Below are 23534 nucleotides of genomic sequence, written 5' to 3' on the forward strand. Positions count from 1 at the left end.
TTGTTTTTTTGTGTGCTTATCTTGTTGAGCTCTTTATATACCCTACAGATTAGCGCTATGATGTGTGGGGGGGTAAAAATTTGTTCCCAGAATGTAGGCTCCCTATTCACCTCACATATTATTTCTCTTGCTGAGAAAAAACTTTTTAGTTTGAATCCATCCCATTTGTTGATTCTTGGTTTTAATTCTTGTGCTATAGGCGTCTTATTAAGGAAATTGGGGCCTAGCCCTATGTAATGGAGATTAGGGCCTACTTTTTCTTCTATTAGACGCAGAGTCTCTGGTTTAATTCCTAGATCCTTGATCCATTTGAGTCAACTTTTGTGCATGGCGAGAGATAGGGATTCAATTTCATTTTGTTGCATATGGATTTCCAGTTTTCCCAGCACCATTTGTTGAAGATACTATCCTTTCTCCAGTGCATGCTTTTGGCACCTTTGTCTAATATAAGGTAGTTGTAATTTTGTGGGTTAGTCTCTGTGTCCTCTATTCTGTACCATGAGTCTACCTGCCTGTTTTGGTGCCAATACCATGCTGTTTTTGTTACTGTTGCTCTGTAGTATAGTTTAAGGTCTGGTATAGCGATACCACCTACTTCATTCTTCCTGCTTAGAATTGCTTTAGCTATTCTGGGTCTCTTATTTTTCCAGATGAATATCATAATTGCTTTTTTTTTTTTTTTAAAGAGAGAGTGAGAGAGGAGAGGACAGAGAGAGAGAGAGAGAATTTTTTTTTAATATTTAATTTTTTTTTTAGTTCTCGGCTGACACAACATCTTTGTTGGTATGTGGTGCTGAGGATCGAACCCGGGCCACACGCATGCCAGGCGAGCGCGCTACCATTTGAGCCACATCCCCAGCCCCATAATTGCTTTTTCTATTTCTATGAGGAATGCCATTGGGATTTTGATCAGAATTGCATTGAACCTGTATAGTGCTTTTGGTAATATGGTCATTTTAATAATATTAATGCTGCCTATCCATGAGCAAGGTAGATCTTTGCATTTTGTAAGGTCTTCTTCTATTTCTCTCTTTAGGGTTCTATAGTTTTCATTGTATAGATCTTTCACCTCTTTTGTTAAGTTGATTCCCAATTATTTTATTTTATTTTATTTTTTGAGGATATTGTGAATGGGGTAGTTTTCCTCATTTCCTTTTTAGAGGATTTGTCACTGATATACAGGAATGCCTTTGATTTTTGGGTGTTGATTTTATATCCTGCCACTTTTCTGAATTCATTTACTAGTTCTAAAAGTTTCTTGGTAGACTTTCTTGGGTCTTCTAGGTATAGAATCATATCATCAGCAAATAGTGCTAGTTTAAGTTTTTCTTTTCTTATGGTTAGTCCTTTAATTTCTTTTGTCTGTCTAATAGCTCTGGCCAGTGTTTCAAGAACTATGTTGAATAGAAGTGGTGAGAGAGGGCATCCCCGTCTTGTTCCAGATTTTAGAGGGAATGCCTTCAGTTTTTCTCTGTTTAGAATGATGCTGGCCTGGGGCTTAGCGTAGTTAGCTTTTACAATATTGAGATAAGTTCCTGTTATCCCTTAGTTTTTCTAGTGTTTTGAACATAAAGGGTGCTGTACTTTGTCGAATGCTTTTTCTGCGTCTATGGAGATGATCATATGGTTCTTATCTTTAAGTCTATTGATGTGATGAATTACATTTATTGATTTCTATATGTTGAACGAAGCTTGCATCCCAGAGATGAATCCTACTTGATCATTGTGCATGATCTTTTTGATATGTTTTTGTATCCTATTTGCCAGAATTTTACTGAGGATTTTTCCATCTATATTCATTGGAGATATTGGTCTGAAGTTTTCTTTCTTTGAGGTGTCTTTGTCTGGTTTTGGAATCAGGGTGATATTGGCCTCATAGAATGAGTTTGGAAGTACTCCCTCTTTTTCTGTTTCCTGAAATAGATTGATCAATATTGGTGTTAGTTCTTCTTTAAAGGTCTCGTAAAACTCAGCTGTATATCTGTCCGGTCCTGGGCTTTTCTTGGTTGGTAATTTTTTGATGGCTTCTTCTATTTCCTCACTTGATATTGGTCTGTTTAAGTTGTATATATCTTCCTGACTCAATCTGGGCAGATCATATGACTTAAGGAATTTATCGATGCCTTCACTATCTTCTATTTAATAAATTAGAGTATAAGGTTTCAAAATAATTTCTAATTATCTTCTCTATTTCTGTGTTGTCTGTTGTGATATTGCCTTTTTCATCCTGTATGCTTGTAATTTGGGCTCTCTCTCTTCTTCTCTTCATTAGCATGGCTAAGGGTCTGTCATTCTTATTTATTTTTTCAAAGAACCAACTTTTAGTTTTGTCAATTTTTTCAAATATTTCTTTTGTTTTGACTTCATTGATTTCAGCTCTGATTTTAATTATTTCTTGACTTCTACTGCATTTGCTGCTGATTTGTTCTTTTTCTAGGGCTTTGAGATGTAGTCTGAGGTCATTTATTTGTTGGCTTTTTCTTCTTTTAAGGAATGAACTCCATGCAATGAATTTTCCTCTTAATACTACTTTCATAGTGTCCTAGAGATTTTGATATGTTGTGTCTTTGTTTTCATTTACCTCTAAGAATTTTTTAATTTCCTTCTTGATGTCTTCTGTAACCTATTGTTCATTCAATAGCATATTGTTCATTCTCCATGTGATGTAGGAATTTTTCTTCCTTATTTTATCATTGATTTCCAATTTCATTTCATTATGATCAGATAAAATGCATGGTAATATCTCTACTCCTTTGTATTTGCTAAGAGTTGCCCTTTGGCATAATATATGGTCTATTTTTGAGAAGGATCTATGTGCTGCTGAGAAAAAAAAGTGTTTGTCTGCGTGATATTGGTTGATATATTCTACATGTGTCAATTAAGTCTAAGTTATTAATTGTGCTATTGAGTTCTATAGTTTCTTTATTCAACATTTGTTTGGAAGATCTGTTCAGTGGTGAGAGAGGTGTGTTAAAATCTCCCATGATTATTGTGTTGTGGTCTATTTGACTCTTGAACTTGAGAAGAGTTTGTTTGATGAACATAGCTGCACCATTGTTTGGGGCATATATATTAATGATTGTTACATCTTGTTGGTGAATGGTTCCCTTGAGCAGTATGTAGTGTCCTTCTTTATCCCTTTTGATTAACTTTGGCTTGAAGTCTATTTTATTTGATATGAGTATGGACACCCCTGCTTGCTTCCAAGGTCCATGTGAGTGGTATGATTTTTCCCAACCTTTCACCTTGTTGTTTATATGTCTTTTCCTATCAGATGAGTCTCCTGTAGGCAGCATATTGTTGGATCTTTTTTTTTTTTAAATCCAGTCTACACTGGGTAGAAATCTTTAGCTGAAAGCTGATTAATCTGGAGAATCCAAGATGACTTCATTCATATGCCTGTTACTTCAGTTGGGCCAGTTGGAAGGAAATTTGGATTCATCTCGGACTCCTTTCCATCCTGTCTCACTAGCAGGGTATAGTTGAAATTCTTACTTTCTTGGGACTCCAAGAGCAAAATATTTCAAGAGATGGAAAATGTAACTATTAGCCCCCTGGCCTGAGTGACACTGGCACAGGTCTATTCTACTCTTTCCACTGGTGAAAGGCATAACGCAGTTTAGTAGAGAAAAGGAAGGGAGCCACATAGAACATGCTGAGGGTGAAAACCTAATGTAATGATTATACAAATGTATTTGCCCATTGGGCTCTTCACCTGTCTACAGAAAGAGATGTGCAATAATCTTTAATTTTCTGCACATGTACATGTTGCTTTCTTTTTAGACTGTGGGAAAAATAGCTGTCAAAAAGTCATAGGTTTTTGAGCCATAAGAGACATTCGTCCTAGTCTAAGATTCTCCATGCTCTATAATTTTTTTTTTTTTAAGAAATTAAAAGAAAATTGTAGGGAATGGTTCACATGCCTGTAGTCCCAATTACTTGGGAGGCTAATGTGGGATGATCAATTGATTCCAGGAGTTTGAGGTCAGCTTTGGCAACATAGCAAGACCCTGGGTCTGGAAGGAAGGACAGGAGGAGTGGAGGAAGAAGGAAGGAGGAAGTTCAAATGAAGTTAAGTGACTTGTCTTAGCGACTTAATGTAGAAGCAAGTCTTTTGACACTTTTCGTGGACCTCTTTCCAGAGCATATTCATCTCATCCTTGGGTCATTCCAGATAAAAAAAGAAATAAAATGTGTAGAATTTTATTTTTCCACGGAAGACAGTAGATCTTTCAAAGAGATGAAAGAGTTTCAAAAGGGCAGTATATCACAGGGTGATAAGGAGGGTCTTTGATAAGCCTTAATAACTAAGGCCTAATAACTAAGGTATGAATAGAAAAATTACTATAAATATTAACCTTCCACTAATTTACCCTAGAGATTACCATTGGGTATTGTTTTATTTTCATGTTGTCATAGTAGTTCTGAAATTAGTTTTGTACTATTCATGTCTTACCATGTCTTGTAAAAAGTATGCCCAGTATGTAAAATTTTAGTTGTATTTGCATTATATATTTCTGACTTTTAAAAGTAATAATATTGCTTATGAAGGTGAAGTAAAATTATACCTGCTTATGTTTGAAGGAAACCTTTCATTCTATGGAGAAATCAGAGCAAATATCAATATTAGCTTTGTAAATCATCACATGAATTACTTTATTCCTTTGTGCTCCTAATGTTTTCTCAATACTTAAAATTTTGTAAACATTTTAGTTAAATTTGACTGAGATTTTGAGTATAAAACTCAGATCAAGATTTTTTTCTTAAAATACCCTTTAAAGGTTATGCAGTCCTCCATCAAGGTCATTTAGGTTTATGAGTCACATGATGCCTCCCAATCTTGTTGCTGTAAGAAGTCCCTTGCATTTTCAAATTTCTGTGACCTCAGAGTAAATGCTGATGTCTGGAGACCTAACATGATGATAATACACATGTATTTGTGCATTAATTTATTCTGTGATTTTACAAACCCAAATTAAATTTTGGGGGTGATAAAATTTCACAGCCCTCTTTCCTGAAATAACTTACTAGTTTTCTTATTAAAATAACTAAATTGAGGAAGAATTAGTCGGTTAATTAGGTAATGGGTAACTATAGGTTCCAGAATGTGTGCTTTAAGCAATAACTAGGTTTTGGCTTACTGTGCCCTGTGAAATTGGTTGGTAACTAGATTATTTTAAAACAAGGTAAGACGCGAGGTAAGGGGCATATCTCAGCAGTAAAGTTCATTCTTAGCACGAAGGATGCCCTGGGTTTAATACCAAGCACCAACCAAAACAAAAACAAAAAGGCAACTCTTAAGTTTTGCTAGCTGCCTTTGAGTAGGGATGTGAATCACTGAGAAATGTAATGACTTTCTTCCAGACTGTTGGTGGTGGAGCAGTACAAGAGAGGGTGCCAGAGTTGGATAGCAGTGGGCCAACAGAGCAGGACAAAAACCATTCTAACAGCAGCACCTTGTCTGACCGAAGACTCAGCAACACCAGCCTTTGTAGCATTGAAGAAGAGTACCGAACAGTGTATGAAATGGTGCAGCGGATTCTCTTGTCAACACGTGGTTATGTCAATTTTGTGAATGAAGTATTTCGCCAGGTTAGTGTGTATTTATGCATGTGTTACCAGTTTATGAAACTGAAGAAATTTTTGTTTTTGCTTGTATTAGCCAGCTTCCTGTTAGTCTAGAAAATACCTGAGACAAATACATTTGAAAAGATAAAAGGCTTATTTTGGCTTATAGTTTTGGAGGTGTTAGTCCATGACCAGTTGGCTCTCTCACTTTATCCCTGTGGCAACACAGTACATTATGGCAAGAGCAGGAGGCAGAGGAGTCCTGTTCACTTCATGGCTGGGTGTGAAAAATAGAGAAAGAGGAAGAGTCCAGGGTCTCACAATCCCCTTTGTAGGCATGACCCTAGTGGTGACTAAAACCTTCCTCCAGGGCACACTTCCTGAAGAGTTTCTACCACCTTCCCATAGTGCCAAACTGCAGACAAAGCTTTTATTTATTTTTTTTAAAATATTTTTTTAGTTGTAGTTGGACACAATACCTTTATTTTTTATTTTTATTTTTTATGTGTTTCTGAGGATCGAACCTAGTGGCTCACACATGCTAGGCAAGCACTCTGCCGCTAAGCCACAACCCTAGCCCCAACAAAGCTTTTATTAAATGCATGGACCTTTGGAAGATATTCCAAATTCATATTGTTTTTTTACTTATAACATTCCAAGAAAGACTGTTGATGAGTTGGGCTGAATTATAGAAGTCAGTAATGATCCATGAAATCCTACTTTTTGTGATCCATAAAAAGGCTTTTTTTGTGATTAAAAAAAAAAAGTTTTGTTTTTGAAACATTCCTTTATAAGGAAAGAAAACTCAACCAATATCTTAATGTTTCCATAGCAAACTAAATAAACTCAGAGGTAGGTGGTCAGCGCCTGAGTACCCAGAAACAAGTGGACCTAATAACAAAGAGGCTGGTTTGTTCCCAGGGCTTCAGGGAGACCTATAAAATGTACGTTCCTGAGAAAGGAAAAGTACACATGAGAAGTATTTATGGCAAGAGAAAAAGCTGGATGGGGAGGGGAATAAAAGGAGAGAAAGGAGCGCTGAGGCTGAGACATGAAATAGAAACTGATAAATGGAAAGGTGCTGGGAAGAGAAAGTAAACAAGTAAAGAGGTGTAAGCAAGGGAGGGAAGAAATTAGCAGCCACAAGTGACATCAGAGGTTTGCAGCCAGGGCTGATATTGCCCCCTACCCCTTTTGGTTGGGGGACACACTGAGCAATGTCTGGAGACTATTTTGATCATGATAACAGAGAAGGGGTGGTACTGACATGTAGTGGGTAGCAGTCAGAATGTTGTTAAATATTCTGCAATGCACAGAACAGCCCTCATTCTTAATTACCATCACAACAGAGAACTATACAGCCCAACATGGCAGTAGTGCTTTTGTGGAGAAATTCTAAGCTAGAGCCCTCTGACAGAGCAAGGAGAACCCTCCACATGGGTTTTAAATTGCATTTATTGCTCTTTCTTGGTTAATGAGGATTTTTCTTATACAGAAGACAAAATGTGATTTCTTTCATAATAATTTGTTTTTCAATTTTAAATAAAGATATTCAGAAACTATTTAAGTCTAAAGGATATTAAAGTTTAAAATGGACATTCAAGAAATGCATATTTTCAGTTGGGAGATGAGATATATGCATATATACTGCAGAGAATAGTGTGAGATGGTGGAAGATCAGATGTCCCCTTGTTATATGAGATTAAAGGCAGACAGGAAGGTTTGCGGCAGGGGCTAAAGGATCAGGTGGTGCAAGTCACCTGATACAGGATGGTTCAGCAACTTGAAGTAGTAGAAGTAGTAATTGAAGAAAGATGAAATTCAGCAATGTTCAGGATAGCATTCATCTCTCCTACCCCCAATAGGAAAGACAGGCAGTGGTACAGTGCTTAAGTGTGAGCAGTTATGGTCACTGGGTGGATCCACGAGAAACTGTTTTTTTAACTAGAGTTTATCAGTTAGATGAAAAACTGTTGTGCCCCTTTGTATAGGTCATGAAATCAGCTGGGTGAGTTAAATCCAGTTTTATTCTTTAAATAATAAAATAGATCAAAACATTCCACAATGTACTTCATGTTACAAGGATTAGTATTTCTCTGTGAAACATGATTTATTTATGTAATACTCTCTCTATATAGATGCATATATCCTATAACATGCCTTGCTTAGGTAATGATCTGAATAGTTTGAAGCATTGTTCTAAAGGATGTTTATTCATGGGGTTGTTTTGTATATTGATTTTATTTTAAAGAATAATTTTATTAAAAATATGTTCATTAGATAAATATAGTTTATAATTATGGAAGAGAAAGCAAAAACAAATTGCTGAAAACACCACCATCTAAATGATCATCATTAATGTTAGAAGAATATCATTCTAAGTATTTCAGTGTGCGTATGTGTGTTTATTGACCTTGCTATCCAAATAGATGAGACACCTGCAGAGAGCAGCTGGATAATAAATGATGTAAGCAGGTTGGCAGGTGGGCAAGAGGGTGTCAGGGGACCTGAAAGCATAAACATACCAGAAGTCATACATAGAAGATCAGACAGATAAGTGTAAACAGTCCAACTCTCAAGTATGGAATTAAGCAGGTTGGTGGGAAAGTTCAGATAGGAGATGCAAAAAGGCAGACAAGTGCAAATGGACAGATAGGGAAGCAGAGATGAAATGGTCAGGCAACCATGTGCATGGACAGGTAAAAGTGGAACAGGACAGATCTCAACTGAGATCAAGGCGAGGGTAGATAAGTACAAGTGCCAGAGGTCAGGATGGGGACTGAGAAAATATGACAATGGAATCTTTAATTCCTCAAGAGTTTTTTTTGTTGTTGTTTTTTTTTTTTTTTTTTTTTTTTTGTGGCACCAGGGCTGTAATCTGGGAGTGTTCTGTCCCTGAGCTCCATCTGCATCCCTTTTTAAAATTTTAGTTTGAAATTGGGTCTCTCTAAGTGATCCAGGCTGGCCTCAAACTTGTGATCCTCCTGTCTCAGCCTCCCAATTTACTGTGCTTACAGATGTGCACCACGCTGCCTGATTTGGAATAATGTTTTAATTACATGTTATAATTTTAGGTAGCACTATTGAATTCCTGTTATGAAATATGAAATTAGCAGCCTTATATTTTCTTCAGCCCCCTCTCTCCGTCTGCTAACTTTATTATAGTGTAAATTTATCCCATCGTTTGAAATTGATTTTGGAATGTAAAGGTACAGAGTTGTTTAGACTTGGTTCTGGTTTTAGTAGATCATTCTTCTTGGTTCCATAGTTCTAAAATACTTGCTTTGATTGACTTTGTGTTTTGCCTTGATTTGTCATTGAGTATTTTCAATAGGGTGTCTGGAACTCTGTTCCATGAGTTCTTTTAAGATGGCAAATGTTTTTCTTTTGCTTTTAACATGTGATCAGCAGCTGAGCTGGGTTTAATAATATTGGTTTTCTTTCATTTAGGAATTTGTAAGCCAGAACCTTTTTAGGCATACAATTCAGATGCAGGAAAACCTCATAAGGACTTCAGTTATATAATTGAAAGTATAGAATTAGTAGATTTGACATTTTTAAATAATTTAAAGACAAGTTTGAAAATGTTGCAGTAAACAAGAAACTGCAACACATGACCAATTCATATTTGTTCAGGATAAAATAGAATTTCTGAAATGTTGAAAAAAACATGTAATAATTGGAATGTTAAAAGAAAACCTCAGTGGGTAAGTTTAATAGTAGATTAGATGCAGCTCTATGTAATAAAATGGATGAAGAAACTGTTCTGATTTTACCTCAGAGACACAGAAGTGAGAACCGTAAGAGTGAGAGACATGGAGAGTCTAATGAGAATGGCTTATGTATTCTTTTTTGTTTGCTGTTCTAGTTGCTGAGAGTAAACTGTTATGATGATGAATTCCCCTTTTTTCCCCTTGAAAGTCTATCAGTGTTTGCTGTATTTTTGGCAAAACGTTGGCTGCAGTACGAATTTAGAATTGTTGTATGTTCCTCTGGATCGAATTTAAGAAACTTCTAAGAGGCCCTAAGCAACTCAGGGAGACCCTGTTTCTAAATAAAATATTTTAAAAGGGCTGGGGATGTGGCTCAGTGGTTAAGTCCCTTAGAGTTCAATCCCTGGCTTCCCCCTCCCAAAAAAGCAGCTTCTCTCTTTAGTAATGCTTTTTTTTTTTTTTTTCATGTTGCCTCAAATTCTTAATATAGCTCTGCCAGTTTTCTTTTGGTTAATGTTCAAATGCTATACGTTTTTCCTTTTGACTTTCAACCTCCCCATGCCCATATGTTTTGGTTATTCTCTTATAAATTATGAATAAATGTTTTTAATTTTTTTTCTTGTGGTACTGGCATTGAACATAGGGCCCCATGCTTGCTAAGTAAGCCCTCTACCACTAAGCTATATCCTCAGCCCTTGAATTGTTTTTTAAATCCAATGTTATAACCTCTGCCTTTTAATTGGAACATTATTACATTCACATGTAACACAGCAACTGCTTCTTTTGGGTTTGTGTGTGGTATATGCCATTTTACTTTTTAATTGTGTTGAGTTCTTTCAGTTTTCATGTTTTTAGTATATCATTTTTCTCCTCTAATTAGATTAGTAGTATTATACTAATTTGTAGTTATTTTAATGATTAACAATATGTATCCCTAACTTAAATTTAGTATTAACTTTAGCATACTTAATAATTTTTAGTTCCATTCATTCCTTCTCAGTTTTCCTGCCTTTGTTATCTATTCAAATTCTATTTTATGTGTAGAATATATATATTCTATGTTTTTAAACTATTGTCAATTCTTTAATTTTTATATTTCAGAAATATTATCATTTTATCCAGTTTTATTCATATATATCATCATATACTTTCCTATCTGCATTTATACAAATCCCTTTTGTTATATTTTATTCCTTCCCTAATCTCTGACTGAGGATAATTTTGGTTCTGCCCAGGGGATAATTTTTTAATATTTACCTTAGTTTATGTGTTTTGGTAACACATTTTTCTTATCTGAAAATGTCTGTATTTTGCTTTCATTTTTGAAGTATATTATTTCTGGGTGTAAATTCTACCATTATTAACTATTTGCTTTCTGAACTTCAAATAATTTTGTTCATTACTGTTCATTGTTTATAACTCATTACTGTTCAGCGGCTTCCACTTGAGAGTTAAGTCATGTGGTCATTACTTTGGAGGAAATGTCTTTTTTCCCTCTTTTTTTTTTTGGTACTGGGGATTGGATCTAGGGCACTTAACCACTGATCTACCTAGCCAATCCTTTATACTTCTTATTTTGAGACAGGGTCTCCCTAAGTTGGTCTCGAACTTCCTGCCTCAGCCTCCCAAAATGCTGGCATTACAGATGTCTGCCACCACACCTGGTCTCTGTCTCCTTTAAAATTCTTGGATTATTTTTTATTTTCATTGCTTTTATGGTAATATGCTTTGTATTCATCTTGTTTTTTTTTTGTGTGTGTGTGTGTGTGTGTATGTGATTCTTGAATTTGTGGATTGATACCATTCACTAATTCTGCAAAACTCTCAGCCGTTCTTTCTTCTAATATTATTTTCTTTTTTTTCTTCCTTCAAACCATGCATATAGAGTAACCTTTTCATTGTATTTTCTCTCCAAAAGTGTGCATAAATAAGAAGCAATATCTTTTGTTTTTCCTTGCTTCATTCTGGATATTTTCCTCTGATATTTCTCCAAGTGTTTTCTTCAACTGTGTCCATTTTGTATATGTGGATATACACTAAGTTATTACTTTTGGTTATTTTATTTTAAAGTTTTATTTACTTCAGTTTTTGATACTCTCATTACTTAGATATTCTATGTTTTTAAACTATTATCAATTCTTTAAATTGTGGTTTTGTTTGAATTGACATCTTTGCTCATATTTCTGATTTTTATTAATATGTTATATATGATATTAACCAGGTTGTTCGTAGAAATAATTTTTGGTTTACCATGATTTTATTTTCTTTTAAGGAGTTATTATTTGCTTTCCAGGAGTAGGACAATGTGCCATACTTTTATATTGGACTTGAGTTACATGGTTGTCTATATTTGTCAAAACTGATTCAATAGTTTTCTTAAGATTTTTGCATTTCATTGTTTGTAAATTTTACCTAATAAAGTAATGTTGAGCTCTAGTCAGTGCATGCTGAAGAGTTGATGGATGAAGAGAGTACCAGTGTTTGCAGTTAACTGAAATGCATCAAAAATAAAGTAGATTTAATGAAAGATGTATAAGAGGGGTAGATTCACAGATAAATGTGTGATAAAGCAAATACAGCAGTGTCTTATGGTGGAATCAAAGCAGTGATTATATGAGCATTCACTGTAAAAATCTATATGTGTGAAAATTTTTGTAATAAAAATTCAGGAAGATCATTAGAATGGGATACCCTTGTACTTGGTCATACTGTGTGTGTGTGTGTGTGTGTGTGTGTGTGTGTGTGTGTTTTGAGCTTCCTTGAGCTGTACCTCAGGATATTTGATACATTGATACATTATAGTCTTATTATAACACAAACTCCTCTGTTCTAGAATTTGATATGATGTAACCATCATCCATGGAAATTTACAAATTGTATATATGTTATCTTTTTATTTCTGTGACCAAAATACCAGACAAGAACAACTTAGAGAAAAAAAGTTTACTTGGGTGCATGGTTTTAGAGGTCTCAGTCCATAGTCAGTTGACTCCTACTCTGGGCCTGAGGTGGAAGGGCTTGGTGGAGGGAAACTTCTCAGCTCATGGCAGTTGGAAATAAGAGAGCAAGGAGCCAGGGACAAAAATATAATTCTTAAGGGCATGCCCCCAGTGACGTACTTCCTCCAACCATGCTCCACATGCCTGCAGTTACCACTCATTTATCCATTTAAATTATTAATCCATAAAATGGATTAGTCTACAACTCTCATAATCATGTCACTTCTGAACACCCCTATATCAGCAACATGACCTTTTTGGGAGACAGCTCATATCCAAACCATAAAAGCATGCATCCATATTAAAGTGAAATCTGCTTATAATGGCATCCTCTGGCAGGAACCTTAAGATCGCTATTAAAACAAGTCCCAGAGACTTGATATAAAGACCTGAATTTGAGGATTACTAACTTTAGAACCTTTGGAAATTATCTTTAGTACTCTGAGGCTTAGTGTTCTTATCTGTGACATTAAAGCAATTATCAAATTCGGGGTACCTATTTTTCCTACCCACCTTGCATACAAAAATAGCTCTTAAACTTGAAAAGCAAAAGGCAAATGAATTTCTCCTTTAAATCCTATATTTCTGGAATCTGATCACATTAATTCAAAAGCCTTATGTGCAAATATGTAAGGTGGTTCTTTAATACTAAAAAGTGCTTATAAGTATGCATAATGCTAACAAGTGGCCAGTGGCTCTTATTAATAGTGGCAACTGTACTTAGTGTCATTCTGATGTTGAAAGCTGAGAAGAAAGGAAAAGAAGGGGAAAAAAAGGCCAGGAAAACTCAAAGATTAAACAAATAAAGCAAAATAATGATTTGTAGCAGTTGCTAACCCAGGCCAATTCAAGCCATCACTGTGATGTCAATGAACATGTGATAATCAAAAAATCTCTACAGGTATGATTTGGTTATTTTTGTGGAAATATGACTCAGAATATAGAATTTGTTTTTAAACTTCATTATGTTTCCTGGCCCAGTTATGAGAACATCTTCTGTTCTTTGAAAGTTCACACAGAGATGTGTGGACTTTTGTGGTATATTTATTTACAACCTCTATTTCTGAAATTAGTGATGGTCCCTGGAAATGTCTGTTTTGTGATCTGACCTCAGGTAGAGTTAAAGGGAGTTTTCTCTTTTCCTTTCAGGCATTTTTGCTGCCTTCCTGTGAAATAGCTGTAACAAGAAAAGTAGTTCAAGTGTACAGAAAGTGGATCCTGCAGGACAAACCTGTGTTCATGGAGGAACCAGATAAAAAAGATGTTGCCCAAGAAGATGCTGAAAAATTAGGATTTTCAGAGACTGACCACAAGGAGGTAAATTTAGTGCCTGTATTTTTGAGTTGGGAGTATATATATTTTAGCAAAGTAAATCTGCTCAGTCAAGAGTCCCACTTAGTTGGACACAGGCAGGCACAGGCAGGCACTTATGCTGTTTGATGAGTGGACGAGTTCTGTGAGGACTTGCTTCAAAGAGACATCCTCTGTGTTCTGATCTATATCACAGTTGTCTCCTAAACCTCAGGCTAGGGCCATATGCATGGTGTCATTGTTAGTGTTCTAAGAGGGTTGTTTAACAAGCCATCATATTTCACAGGTGAAACTAAAGAAGATACTGCTTTCTCCTCAACTTGTTTAAATAAATAGCATTTGGAGGAACTAAATTTAGAATGTTTTTTTTCAGAATTTTCTTGTGCATTAAACTGTATAAGAAGCAATTGGGTGTTAAACATTTGAAAGGACTAGCCAAATAAATAGCAAGTGTTGCCTGTACCATCAAGAAGGAGCACTGAATGCTGTCCTCCTGAAGGGCTACTGTCCATATTAGATAAAGCAAGAGGTTGGATAAATCTAAAACCATAGGTGCAACCCTTCCTGAAACACAAAAGAAACTTATGTCATATTTATATTTCTGGCATGCTGTTTTGAAACTAATTTAAAATTCTTAATCAGAGCCATATTACTTTTAAATATCTGTATTAATTCCATAATTTTATGTTTCTGAATTGTTGAAATCACTTTAATAACTAGTCATGATATTAAAATGAGTAAGCAAGCAAATAAAATCTGTGTGTTTTAGAGGCCTGTCTCTTTTGCTCCCTCAGGCATTAGACAAACATGACTCATTCCTTCAGCATATACTAAGATATACACTATTTTGGGTGCTAGAAGTAGAGTGGTAAACAAATAGAGATCATATTTTCCTAAACAGAAAAAAAAAATTGCTCTCTCAGAACCTGTTTTCTTGTGAATTTCAGCAGATGTAAGAAAATAAATGTGTTGAGTTGGGGCATAGTTCAGTGGTACAGTGCTTGCCTAGTATGCGCAAGGGCCTGGTTAAATCCCCAGTACTGGAAAAAAAAAATAAACCCAGAAAGAAAAGAAATTAAATGCTCAAACATATGCTTCTTTGCACTTTGTTAATGGATTGTTATTTTCTGAAGGTCTCATCTGAAAATTCTGGTCATAAACGATCTTCCAGTTGGGGACGCACATACTCTTTCACAAGTGCCATGAGCAGAGGATGTGTGACAGAAGAGGACAATACAAATGTGAAAGCTGGTGCCCAGGCTATGTTGCAGGTATGCTACTGACCAGGACAGGAAGACCCCCCTCCCCAGCTGGAGGAATCATTTTGAGAATATTGTTTAGCAGGAATAATATCATATTAAATGTGGTTATATTTTTAGCCACCTGATAGTATTTTACCATTTAGCTTCTAAATTCTTATTCTAATTTTCTATTTAATTTCCTGCTATAATTGTTAAAGTTATTTTTTCCTAGTCAAAAAAGACATGAGAACTGTTTTCAGTTTTATGAGAGGAGTTATTACACAGTAAATGTGAAAATGTCTGAGATTTAAAAGTTTCTTTCAAATACATGGGAGCAGTTACTTGGATGCTAATTTGTAAGGCATGTTTGGTGATTATATATTTTATAAGTAATATTCCTCTTAAAAATTGCCTATATTTATAAAGAACAATGACTAATGTAATAGCTTTTGGCTATATGTCTGAATGAACATGTGAAGTAGAGCCCATACATTTGGAAACATTGGAAAGAGCAGTTTTGGCTCCTTACTTAACTTCCCTAGATCTCAGGACTTTTATTAAAGAAATGGAGATTGGGAGATTATCTCTAAGGTCCTATATAGCTTGAAGGCAATTAGGAGTATAAGTGAAAATATAGGGTACCTCTTATTCCCCTGTTCCCTGGCTCCCTAGCTTTCTTTCGCCCGAGTTTATATCCAGTTGGGCATCCCATGAAGAGGTCAGGCATGGAGTATTTTTAATGTTAATCATTGAATCTGTATATTTATTTTGAAATCCATCCACTAGATGGATTTCAAAATAAATATACAGATAAATACAGATAAATACACTAGAGCCAGAGAAGCACTGTTTGTGTTTTTGTACTGTTGCACATAAAGGAGCCCTAAGAAGGAATATATCTTTAGATAGATGAAGCCGATCTATCCTCATCAGCAGATTGACAACTCACAATATCTGAGATTGATGGGCCACTAGAGTCATCTGCATTTTACTGTGTGTTTCTAAGTAGTAACTCTCTACATAGGAACCAGGGTCATTTTTTCCTGAGATACCCTGCTGGTAAAGGATGGTGAACTTGGGATTTTAATAGTCTAGGGTAGAGCATGGAGTAGTCAGCTGATTATTATGTATATTTTATTTGTAATCTGTTTTATATTATTTTATATTCTACTGCATAATATCTTTATACAGTTAAAAAAAATGTTTCTTGAAGATGTGCAATGTGGTTCATATGGCCTTGTCTGTTTCTGGGCACACTGTTGTTCCTCAAGGTTGACACCTTTCTTGGGTGGTGCTAGCCATGCTCCCCAGGAAGCAGGAGTCCATGTGCCTGGAGAATCAATAAAAAAATCACATAGTTCTGTCATAATCCTGTGTCTGTCCACAGGCTCTCTTTATCTACCTTCCCTCTACTCTAAATTTTTTTCACCTAAATGCAGTGATTCTTGTTTTTCCTTTTTTCTGTTAAGAAGATGTCAAAAAGAAGTCTTCAAATCTTTTATGACTCATAAAATTTTTTAAATTATACCAGTTATATGTAATAGCATTTTTCCTCCTAGGCAAAGTTCTTGAAAGGTGTCTATTGAAGTGATTCTTTTTTTTTTTTTATTGGTTGTTCAAAACATTACAAAGCACATGACATATCATCTTTCATACATTTGATTCAAGTGGGTTATGAACTCCCATTTTCAACCCAAATACAAATTGCAGGATCACATCGGTTACACATTCACATTTTTACATAATGCCATATTATTGAAGTGATTCTAAGGGATGAACTAAAAATGTCTTGAGTATATGTTAGTATCTTGCTTGCCTTATTGAAACAGATATCTTAAAGGTGATTCAATGGTAGGTGATTAATATTATTATCTGTAGGCAAAATTTGTTCAGATGTATATGGCTAATTATATTTTCTAATTATTACATTATTGATTTTTAAGGTATTTCTGACAAATGCTGCAAACGTTTTCTTGCTGGAACCATGTGCTGAAGTTCCCGTGCTCTTAAAAGAACAAGTTGATGCTTGTAAAGCTGTTTTGATTATTTTTAGGCGCATGATAATGGAGCTTACAATGAATAAAAAGACATGGTAAGTTTATTTCAAATTAATTAATATCGTAAAACAGATGTTTCTATTTTTCAGCTTAATTGAAATGTTAAGGTTTCCATTTATTTAATGATGTAACCAAGTTAACAATAAGTTGATAATCAGTCTTTTGGAGCAGTTTCTGTGAATTATGAAGAAGGTAAGTACCCAGTACTTTGATAGTTCATTTATTTTCATTATTCTTTTTAAAAATGCTCTTGAACTAAAAGTAGTCATATTACTTAGTGGTAGGTTTTTCCATTATAAACTGTCATCAAACAGTTTTGTGAAAAAGCAGTGCTTTATAATATCCTTCTTCATAAGTCCTGAAGAGGTTAATTGCCTTGAAACTCTGTAAACTGATTTTTATTGCTTCAATAAAAATGAATAAAATGAATAGCTGATATGTGAATGGGTACAAGTACTACCTGTGTGAGATGGTAAAAATAAAGTAAATAATAAAAGATGCAGGAAAACCTTTACTCCCCTTTCGGGCACAAGGAAAGCACACATGTCTGTTCACATTGTATTCTTCTAGTACTTCTCCTTTGAGGAGGAGTGACTAACAGTCAGTGTTTCATGAAATAGAAAGGATTAATCTGTGATTCAGACTGGCAGCTTGTCACTGTTAGAAAGATTTTTGAAACTGTAGAGCTTTTCATGGCCACTTTCTTCCAGAAAAGTTTGCATGGAAATTCCATGGCTCTCCAAGCTTTCATAGGTTCCTAAATTGAATTCACTCTGTGTCTTTATCAGCCGTTGCTTCAGTCAGTTTCATACTTTCTAACAGCAATTCCCTTCACCAAGGTTTTATCTGAAACTGGGCCTATCTATCTCTTATTCTCATCATATTTGCATGATGGGCATGTGACTACTTGTGTAGAAGGAATTGTTTTCCATTGTCTTAAGCATTATATGATATGAGCAGTCAAGACTCACTTGATAGGGGTCTAGGTACCCTAACTACTTAGCAACAGGGTGTCCCCAGCTCTGACATTTATTCTCCTAACTGTCCTCTTCAGAGTTGCTGTGCCTAGATCTTACGTGACTTGGCTACTCTTCCTTCTCTATGCTTCCAGAGTTCAGAGGCAGTCTATAGGAATAAGAAAACACGTAGATTAGAGTGCAGTGAGAATGTATGCCAACAAATAACTTCAGGACTGAAATCAAATTGGGCCAGTACAAAGAAGGCAATAAATCTCCGGAAGTCATTGATACTATAAGAAGTTTAATGAGATTCAACATCGTGTGTTGTTAAGAGTAAATGCTGTCCTGTTACATAGAGATAGAAGAAAAGTATCAAGAAATTATAGTTTAGAGATCTCTTTTTCTGATCGTGATTACTCTTCCCATTCTTGGTTTTATCACTAAGGAGTTTTAAGGCCAAGGAGAAAGTAGTAAAGACAAATGAATGGTTAGTGTAAAAACCTCACAGATATCGAGTGATTTCCCCCAGAGAACAAATGGACCCAACCTATACACAGAAGGTAATGTGTTTTCTGTTCCCACAGAATCCAGAAAAAGAAAACTCAAGCAGACACTTTAATGTGAAGAATATAATTTAGCTGTAAGAAAGAAAAATGCCCTTTGGCATTTTCCTAAAACACTGTTTATCGTAATTAACAGCATTATGTAGTGTTTTCTACTGTTCCAAGACTTTTTTTTTTTGGTACTGGCAATTGAACCTAGGGCCTTACACATGCTAGGCAAGCACTCTACCACTTAACCACATCCCCAGCCCACTTCTAAGAATTTTTACAAAGCCCCTTCTTTAAGATACTTTAAAAATGCTGGCACATTGTGATTGAGATGTTGTGACTGTAGTTGTCCCAACTGTCAGGATTTTTTTGGGCACAAGCACAGTGCCCATTAGTGTCCAGCCATGGCCTTTCCATGCTCTTCCTCCTTGCAAGAGGACTATGAAGCTGAATTGTGCTATGGTGCTCACTGTATGTGTCCCTGGAGTGAAGACCAACCAGAAAGTCAGTTTTATATTCTATCACAAAACAGGTGGGGAGACCTTTTATGTTAAATAAAACAATGGATGGGAAATTAAACAGTGCTACATAAGTTCAGACTGGCACAGCTATTCCCTAAGTGCCCTTAAGGCTCTAGTACAGTTGTAGAAAAACCATCTTGACTCCCTTTCTGCAGTGGGAAAAAATCAGGGTAGGAAGATGTCTGTTTTATCCTGCCTATTGGTGTGGATGTGGGAGGCATGTTTTTAGAACTGTTGTAACATAAAATAGCTTATTTTATGATATTTTAATGTAATTGGCATGTAGACTTAGTACTTTTGAATAATATATGATTATTAATGTTGTTGAATTCTTAAGAGAATTTCTCATATCTATGAATTAAAGTGCTTGGTAGATGTGATTATTAATATGAGCTTTTATTTTGGGTGGCCCAGGGAGCAGATGTTGCAAATACTACTCAGGATAACAGAAGCTGTCATGCAGAAGCCAAAGGATAAACAAATAAAGGACTTGTTTGCCCAGAGCTTGGCAGGGTTACTATTTAGGGTAAGTGTTTTATATTAAAATACTGCAAATGCAAGAAATGAATCAGATTTTACAGAAAATTAGTTTTAATCATTGGGTATTTTAAGAATTTTCATTATTAAATTAATTTTGAATTTTAGGAACATTCCTTCTTAACTGTGTCCTAAATTTTGTGGTCTATTCTTTGCAATTAATGCTGGCTTTCCTACCTCTATGCCATCTAATTCCTCTTGATTTGCTCAAAGGTGATAGAAATTAAGAAAGTAACAAGCACTCAGAACCTTGGTGGTGGATCAAATAGGCGTGGAGGTACAGAAATGTATGGAATGGAATAAAAACTTGAGAACCATCCATGTGTTAGACAATTGTATTTAAAGCCACATAACTGAATAGAGTCACCTAAGGAGAAAATACATGTCATAGAGAGAAGGGGACCAGAAGAGGGCCTCTCCACAGTTGAGAGAAGAGGGAGCCACTCAGATGCTGAGAAAGGATGGCCAGTGGGCCATGAGGAGGCCCAGAAGAGTGTGTGCCTTGGCCTTGGATGCCTAGAAAGAGAAAAGCAGTCAGTTGACTGCTAGCTTTGTCAAGATGAAGGTTGCTAAGAATGTTCTAAGGGAATGAGGTGTACTTAGAGTAGATGGAGGTGAAAATGAGAGCCAATTAGTGGGGCAGTCGCGTACTGTAGCATAGTCGATATTTATATGGTACATAGAATTTATGAACATTTCTGAAACAGTGTGAAAGGGCTCTGGAAATATGGGACATTCTACACAAATACAGGTATTGGTACAAAGGGTAGATCGGACATTGAATAATTTGTTAAGAGGAAGCATGGTGGGTCATGACCTGGAGTAATGATTGCAGGGAGGAGCAAGTAGTGTCCTTCCCAAGTTGATCTGAAAGTAGTTTTAGAGAATATATATTAAGAGCATACATAGAGTACAGATAGGACATGGAGGTGAAGATGACAAAAAGAAATTGTAACGTGAGGGGATCAACTATTCATATCAATTTTTAATAATTCACTATGATTGAATGATCTTGGCTTGATGAAAAATATATAAGAGGCTGTAGAACTAATTGGCATGTACTCGTTTGCTTCCTGAGTACTATCCCTTTTGTTCTGATTAGCTTGCCTAGTTTGTGGATATGTGGAGTGGTCCTGCGTTCTCTTTTGGCATGTGTCCAACTTTGCTTTGCTGTTGCTGGAGAGTTGTACTGATCACTGCTTTGCTGTCTGCCTGAACAAATGGACACTCTGCTGTCTTTGCTCTGGAAGCATCTCAAGTTCCCATTCCTGGGCCTAGACTGCCAAGTGCATAGGAGCTAAAGCCAGTGTTAGGCTGGTGAGTGCTTGGGCCTCATCCTTACCAGTTGTCTGACCTTGCATCTATTGTGTTGGGATTTGAGAAAGAACTTGTTGCAGAATTAAGCAAAAATCTACTCTGGAGTTGTGGGGGTGAGGGTTGTTTGTTTTGTTTGGCTTTTTTGAAAAATCAAATCCCTTCCATTAATGGAGAAATCTTGTCAGATCTTTGTTGATAAATATTTTATGGGTCCATGGTTATTTATGCTTTTGATGTCATTGTTACGTTTGGGGAATAATTAAATCAAGATACATGCTTAAATTTAGAATTAACCCTAAAATAGTGGAGGAATGATGGGCCTTTTAGTGTTTGACAGATCCTGGTTCTGATCCCAGCTCTTCCTCTTCCTGGCAGAGTGCCCTTGAACACACCACCTCACCTTTCTGAGCCTCTCCCCTGATCTCCCACAATCAGGAAAGGACTCCTTCCTACCCTGAAGGGTTGTCATGGGAATTAGAGCAGATTAATTGGGGATTTATGATCATCTGCTGGCCTCCCATGTACTTATGTGAGATCCAAGAAGGGAGAAAAGTGGTAAAGGTCTGAAGAGATTGGGCAGACTGTCAGGTGGGCACTATTTAGTGCCACACTAGATAAAATGTGCTAATTATGATTCATTTGTCATCTGACTATCTAAAATGATCAGATACTTGATTTTTTTAAAACAATTTGAAAAGGGGAAAGAAGATTTTAAGTAACCATTATCTTTCTATCCATTCTTTACTAAATTTTCCTTTAGTACTTTTTTTTTTCTTCTCTGTCAGTAGATACTCTAGGTTGATTTTGACTCAGTTTTAAATATTTACTAATTAATAGTGATTACCATTCATGATGTTTTAACCTTTTTTCAGTTCTAAATACGACCTTATGCATGAAGCTGTGAAGGTTTATCAGAAAACTATGGTCCTGCTATTTATAGTTAGATCCATTATGTGACAATTAAGAGTGCCTTTAAAGGTGGTAAGCAGAGACGTAGGAAGTGGTTGATTAGCAAATGTACCTAAAAGGAGTGACTTATGAGGCAAAGTGTTTTATTATGCAGCTTCTGTGCTAAGCTATATTTCATAAAACATTGAATTTCAATACTGACAGAATTAAGAGGTATTCTTATCCACCTTTTTTATTTTTAGATGAGACTTGCCAAGTGACTTGCCCCAGGTCACAAAGAAAGGTAATGGTAAAACCTAGAGCTGGGGCCTTCTCTTTTCCTCCTCCTTTGATAAAAGAGTAATTAAAAGCAAACTCTGCCTTTTAATTCAAAGATGTCACCACTCCCCTCTCTCAGTTATCTTTTATGACTTTGCTCTGTGTGCAAGAGCTGTTGTGAATTTGCTGATGATTCAACAGGTCTGCATACATGTTTGTAATATTTGCTAAGATGAATTTTATAAGCTGCATGAAGTCATTCTGCCCTTGTTTTATAATTAGTCAATAAAGTGAAGCCAAAATAAAATTCCCAGTGTATAACTACACCAAGACGTCTGGTTTTATCCCTGAGGCTACTATTGTAGCCAAGGGTGATGTCAATACGGGTCTCTACTCTTTCCTCTTACTTTGCAAAGATTATATTTATTGATCTAATATTAGATCAATGTTTATTATTAGATCACTATTTACTATTGGATCAGTATTAATAATTTATTATATACATGTATTTTATGGCAATGATCTTGAAGTTTTTGAAAAGAGAATAAAAATAAATAGGTGATAGCATTTCAGTCATAAAAAAATTTAATAAAATTTTTTCTTTCACATTCTGTTAGTTTTCAAAAAAATTCACATTAGTATCAGATTTTAAATGGGTATTTAAAAATTTCATTTTCAATATATTTAACTATTTTACTTCTACTTTGACATTTTCCCTTTTAAGAAGTGCAATAAACATAAATTAAAGCACAAAGAACAGGTATATTGCAAAAGGTCACATTAAATATTATTTCCAAGTGGTCAGACTAGACCTGCTAGATTTTTATTTCTCAAAGTTTTCCTATGTTTGAGTTAAAGAAAAAATGGTTGTAGTTTCAAAAATCTATATATAATTTGTCAGGGATATCTTCTTGGGAGAAGAGATATCCAAGTTGTGACCTGGAAAATAAGTAGAAGTTAAAGAGGTAAAACTAAGGGAAGGCAGAGAAAAAAGAGTGTGTGCAAAGGCAAAGAGCAGGAGAGAGCAGGTCGAAGAACTGGGAGAATCTCAGTGGAAGACATTGAATTTTTTCACTGTCATGCTCTGCTATAGGCGCCTGTGGGACATATGAGTAGAGAGCTCTCTAATAAGCAAACAAATAGGCAGGAAACCAGTAAAGACATCAGGGCTAGACATGGAGATTCAGAAGTCTACAGCATACAGAGGGTAACTGAAGCCTTGGGAGTGGAATGAAGAGGCAGAGAGGATCTGCCAGAGCATCAGACAGTACATGTGAAACATTCTTTCAAGAAGTTTGGCTTTGAAAGGGGGAGGGAAAAGGGCTATAGCTATAGCTATAGGGAGAATTTGGGTTCAAGGAAAATGTTTTGTGTTTTTAAGGTTAGGAAAAATTGGAACACAATTAAATACTGATGGGCAAAAGCTGAGAAAGTAAGATAGGTTGGAAATAAAAAACGGTGAAGTTATAGAAGCAGAAAAACTCTGAGGAAGAGGTCCAGAGCTTAAGTGGAGGCAAATGTAGAAGAGCAGGATCTCCTTTTGGAAAGCAACCCACAGGTGGAGTCTAAACTATGTGAATTCAGGTAAGAGCA

The 23534-nt window shown here is 35.7% G+C and overlaps 1 protein-coding gene across 3 annotated transcripts in view; it reads left to right on the forward strand.

The window, feature by feature from the left end:
* Window positions 1-23534, forward strand: part of Ralgapa2 (Ral GTPase activating protein catalytic subunit alpha 2) — a 321259-nt gene that overhangs the window by 87004 nt on the left and 210721 nt on the right. For all 3 annotated transcript variants that reach the window (XM_077800202.1, XM_077800203.1, XM_077800204.1), the window contains exons 10-14: window positions 5365-5592; window positions 13430-13597; window positions 14725-14862; window positions 16776-16924; window positions 19335-19446. In XM_077800202.1, coding sequence (XP_077656328.1) covers window positions 5365-5592; window positions 13430-13597; window positions 14725-14862; window positions 16776-16924; window positions 19335-19446 — 795 coding nt within the window. The remainder of the gene's footprint in view (window positions 1-5364; window positions 5593-13429; window positions 13598-14724; window positions 14863-16775; window positions 16925-19334; window positions 19447-23534) is intronic.

This window comes from Urocitellus parryii, chromosome 6, assembly GCF_045843805.1.
Source record: "Urocitellus parryii isolate mUroPar1 chromosome 6, mUroPar1.hap1, whole genome shotgun sequence".
NCBI lineage: Eukaryota > Metazoa > Chordata > Mammalia > Rodentia > Sciuridae > Urocitellus > Urocitellus parryii.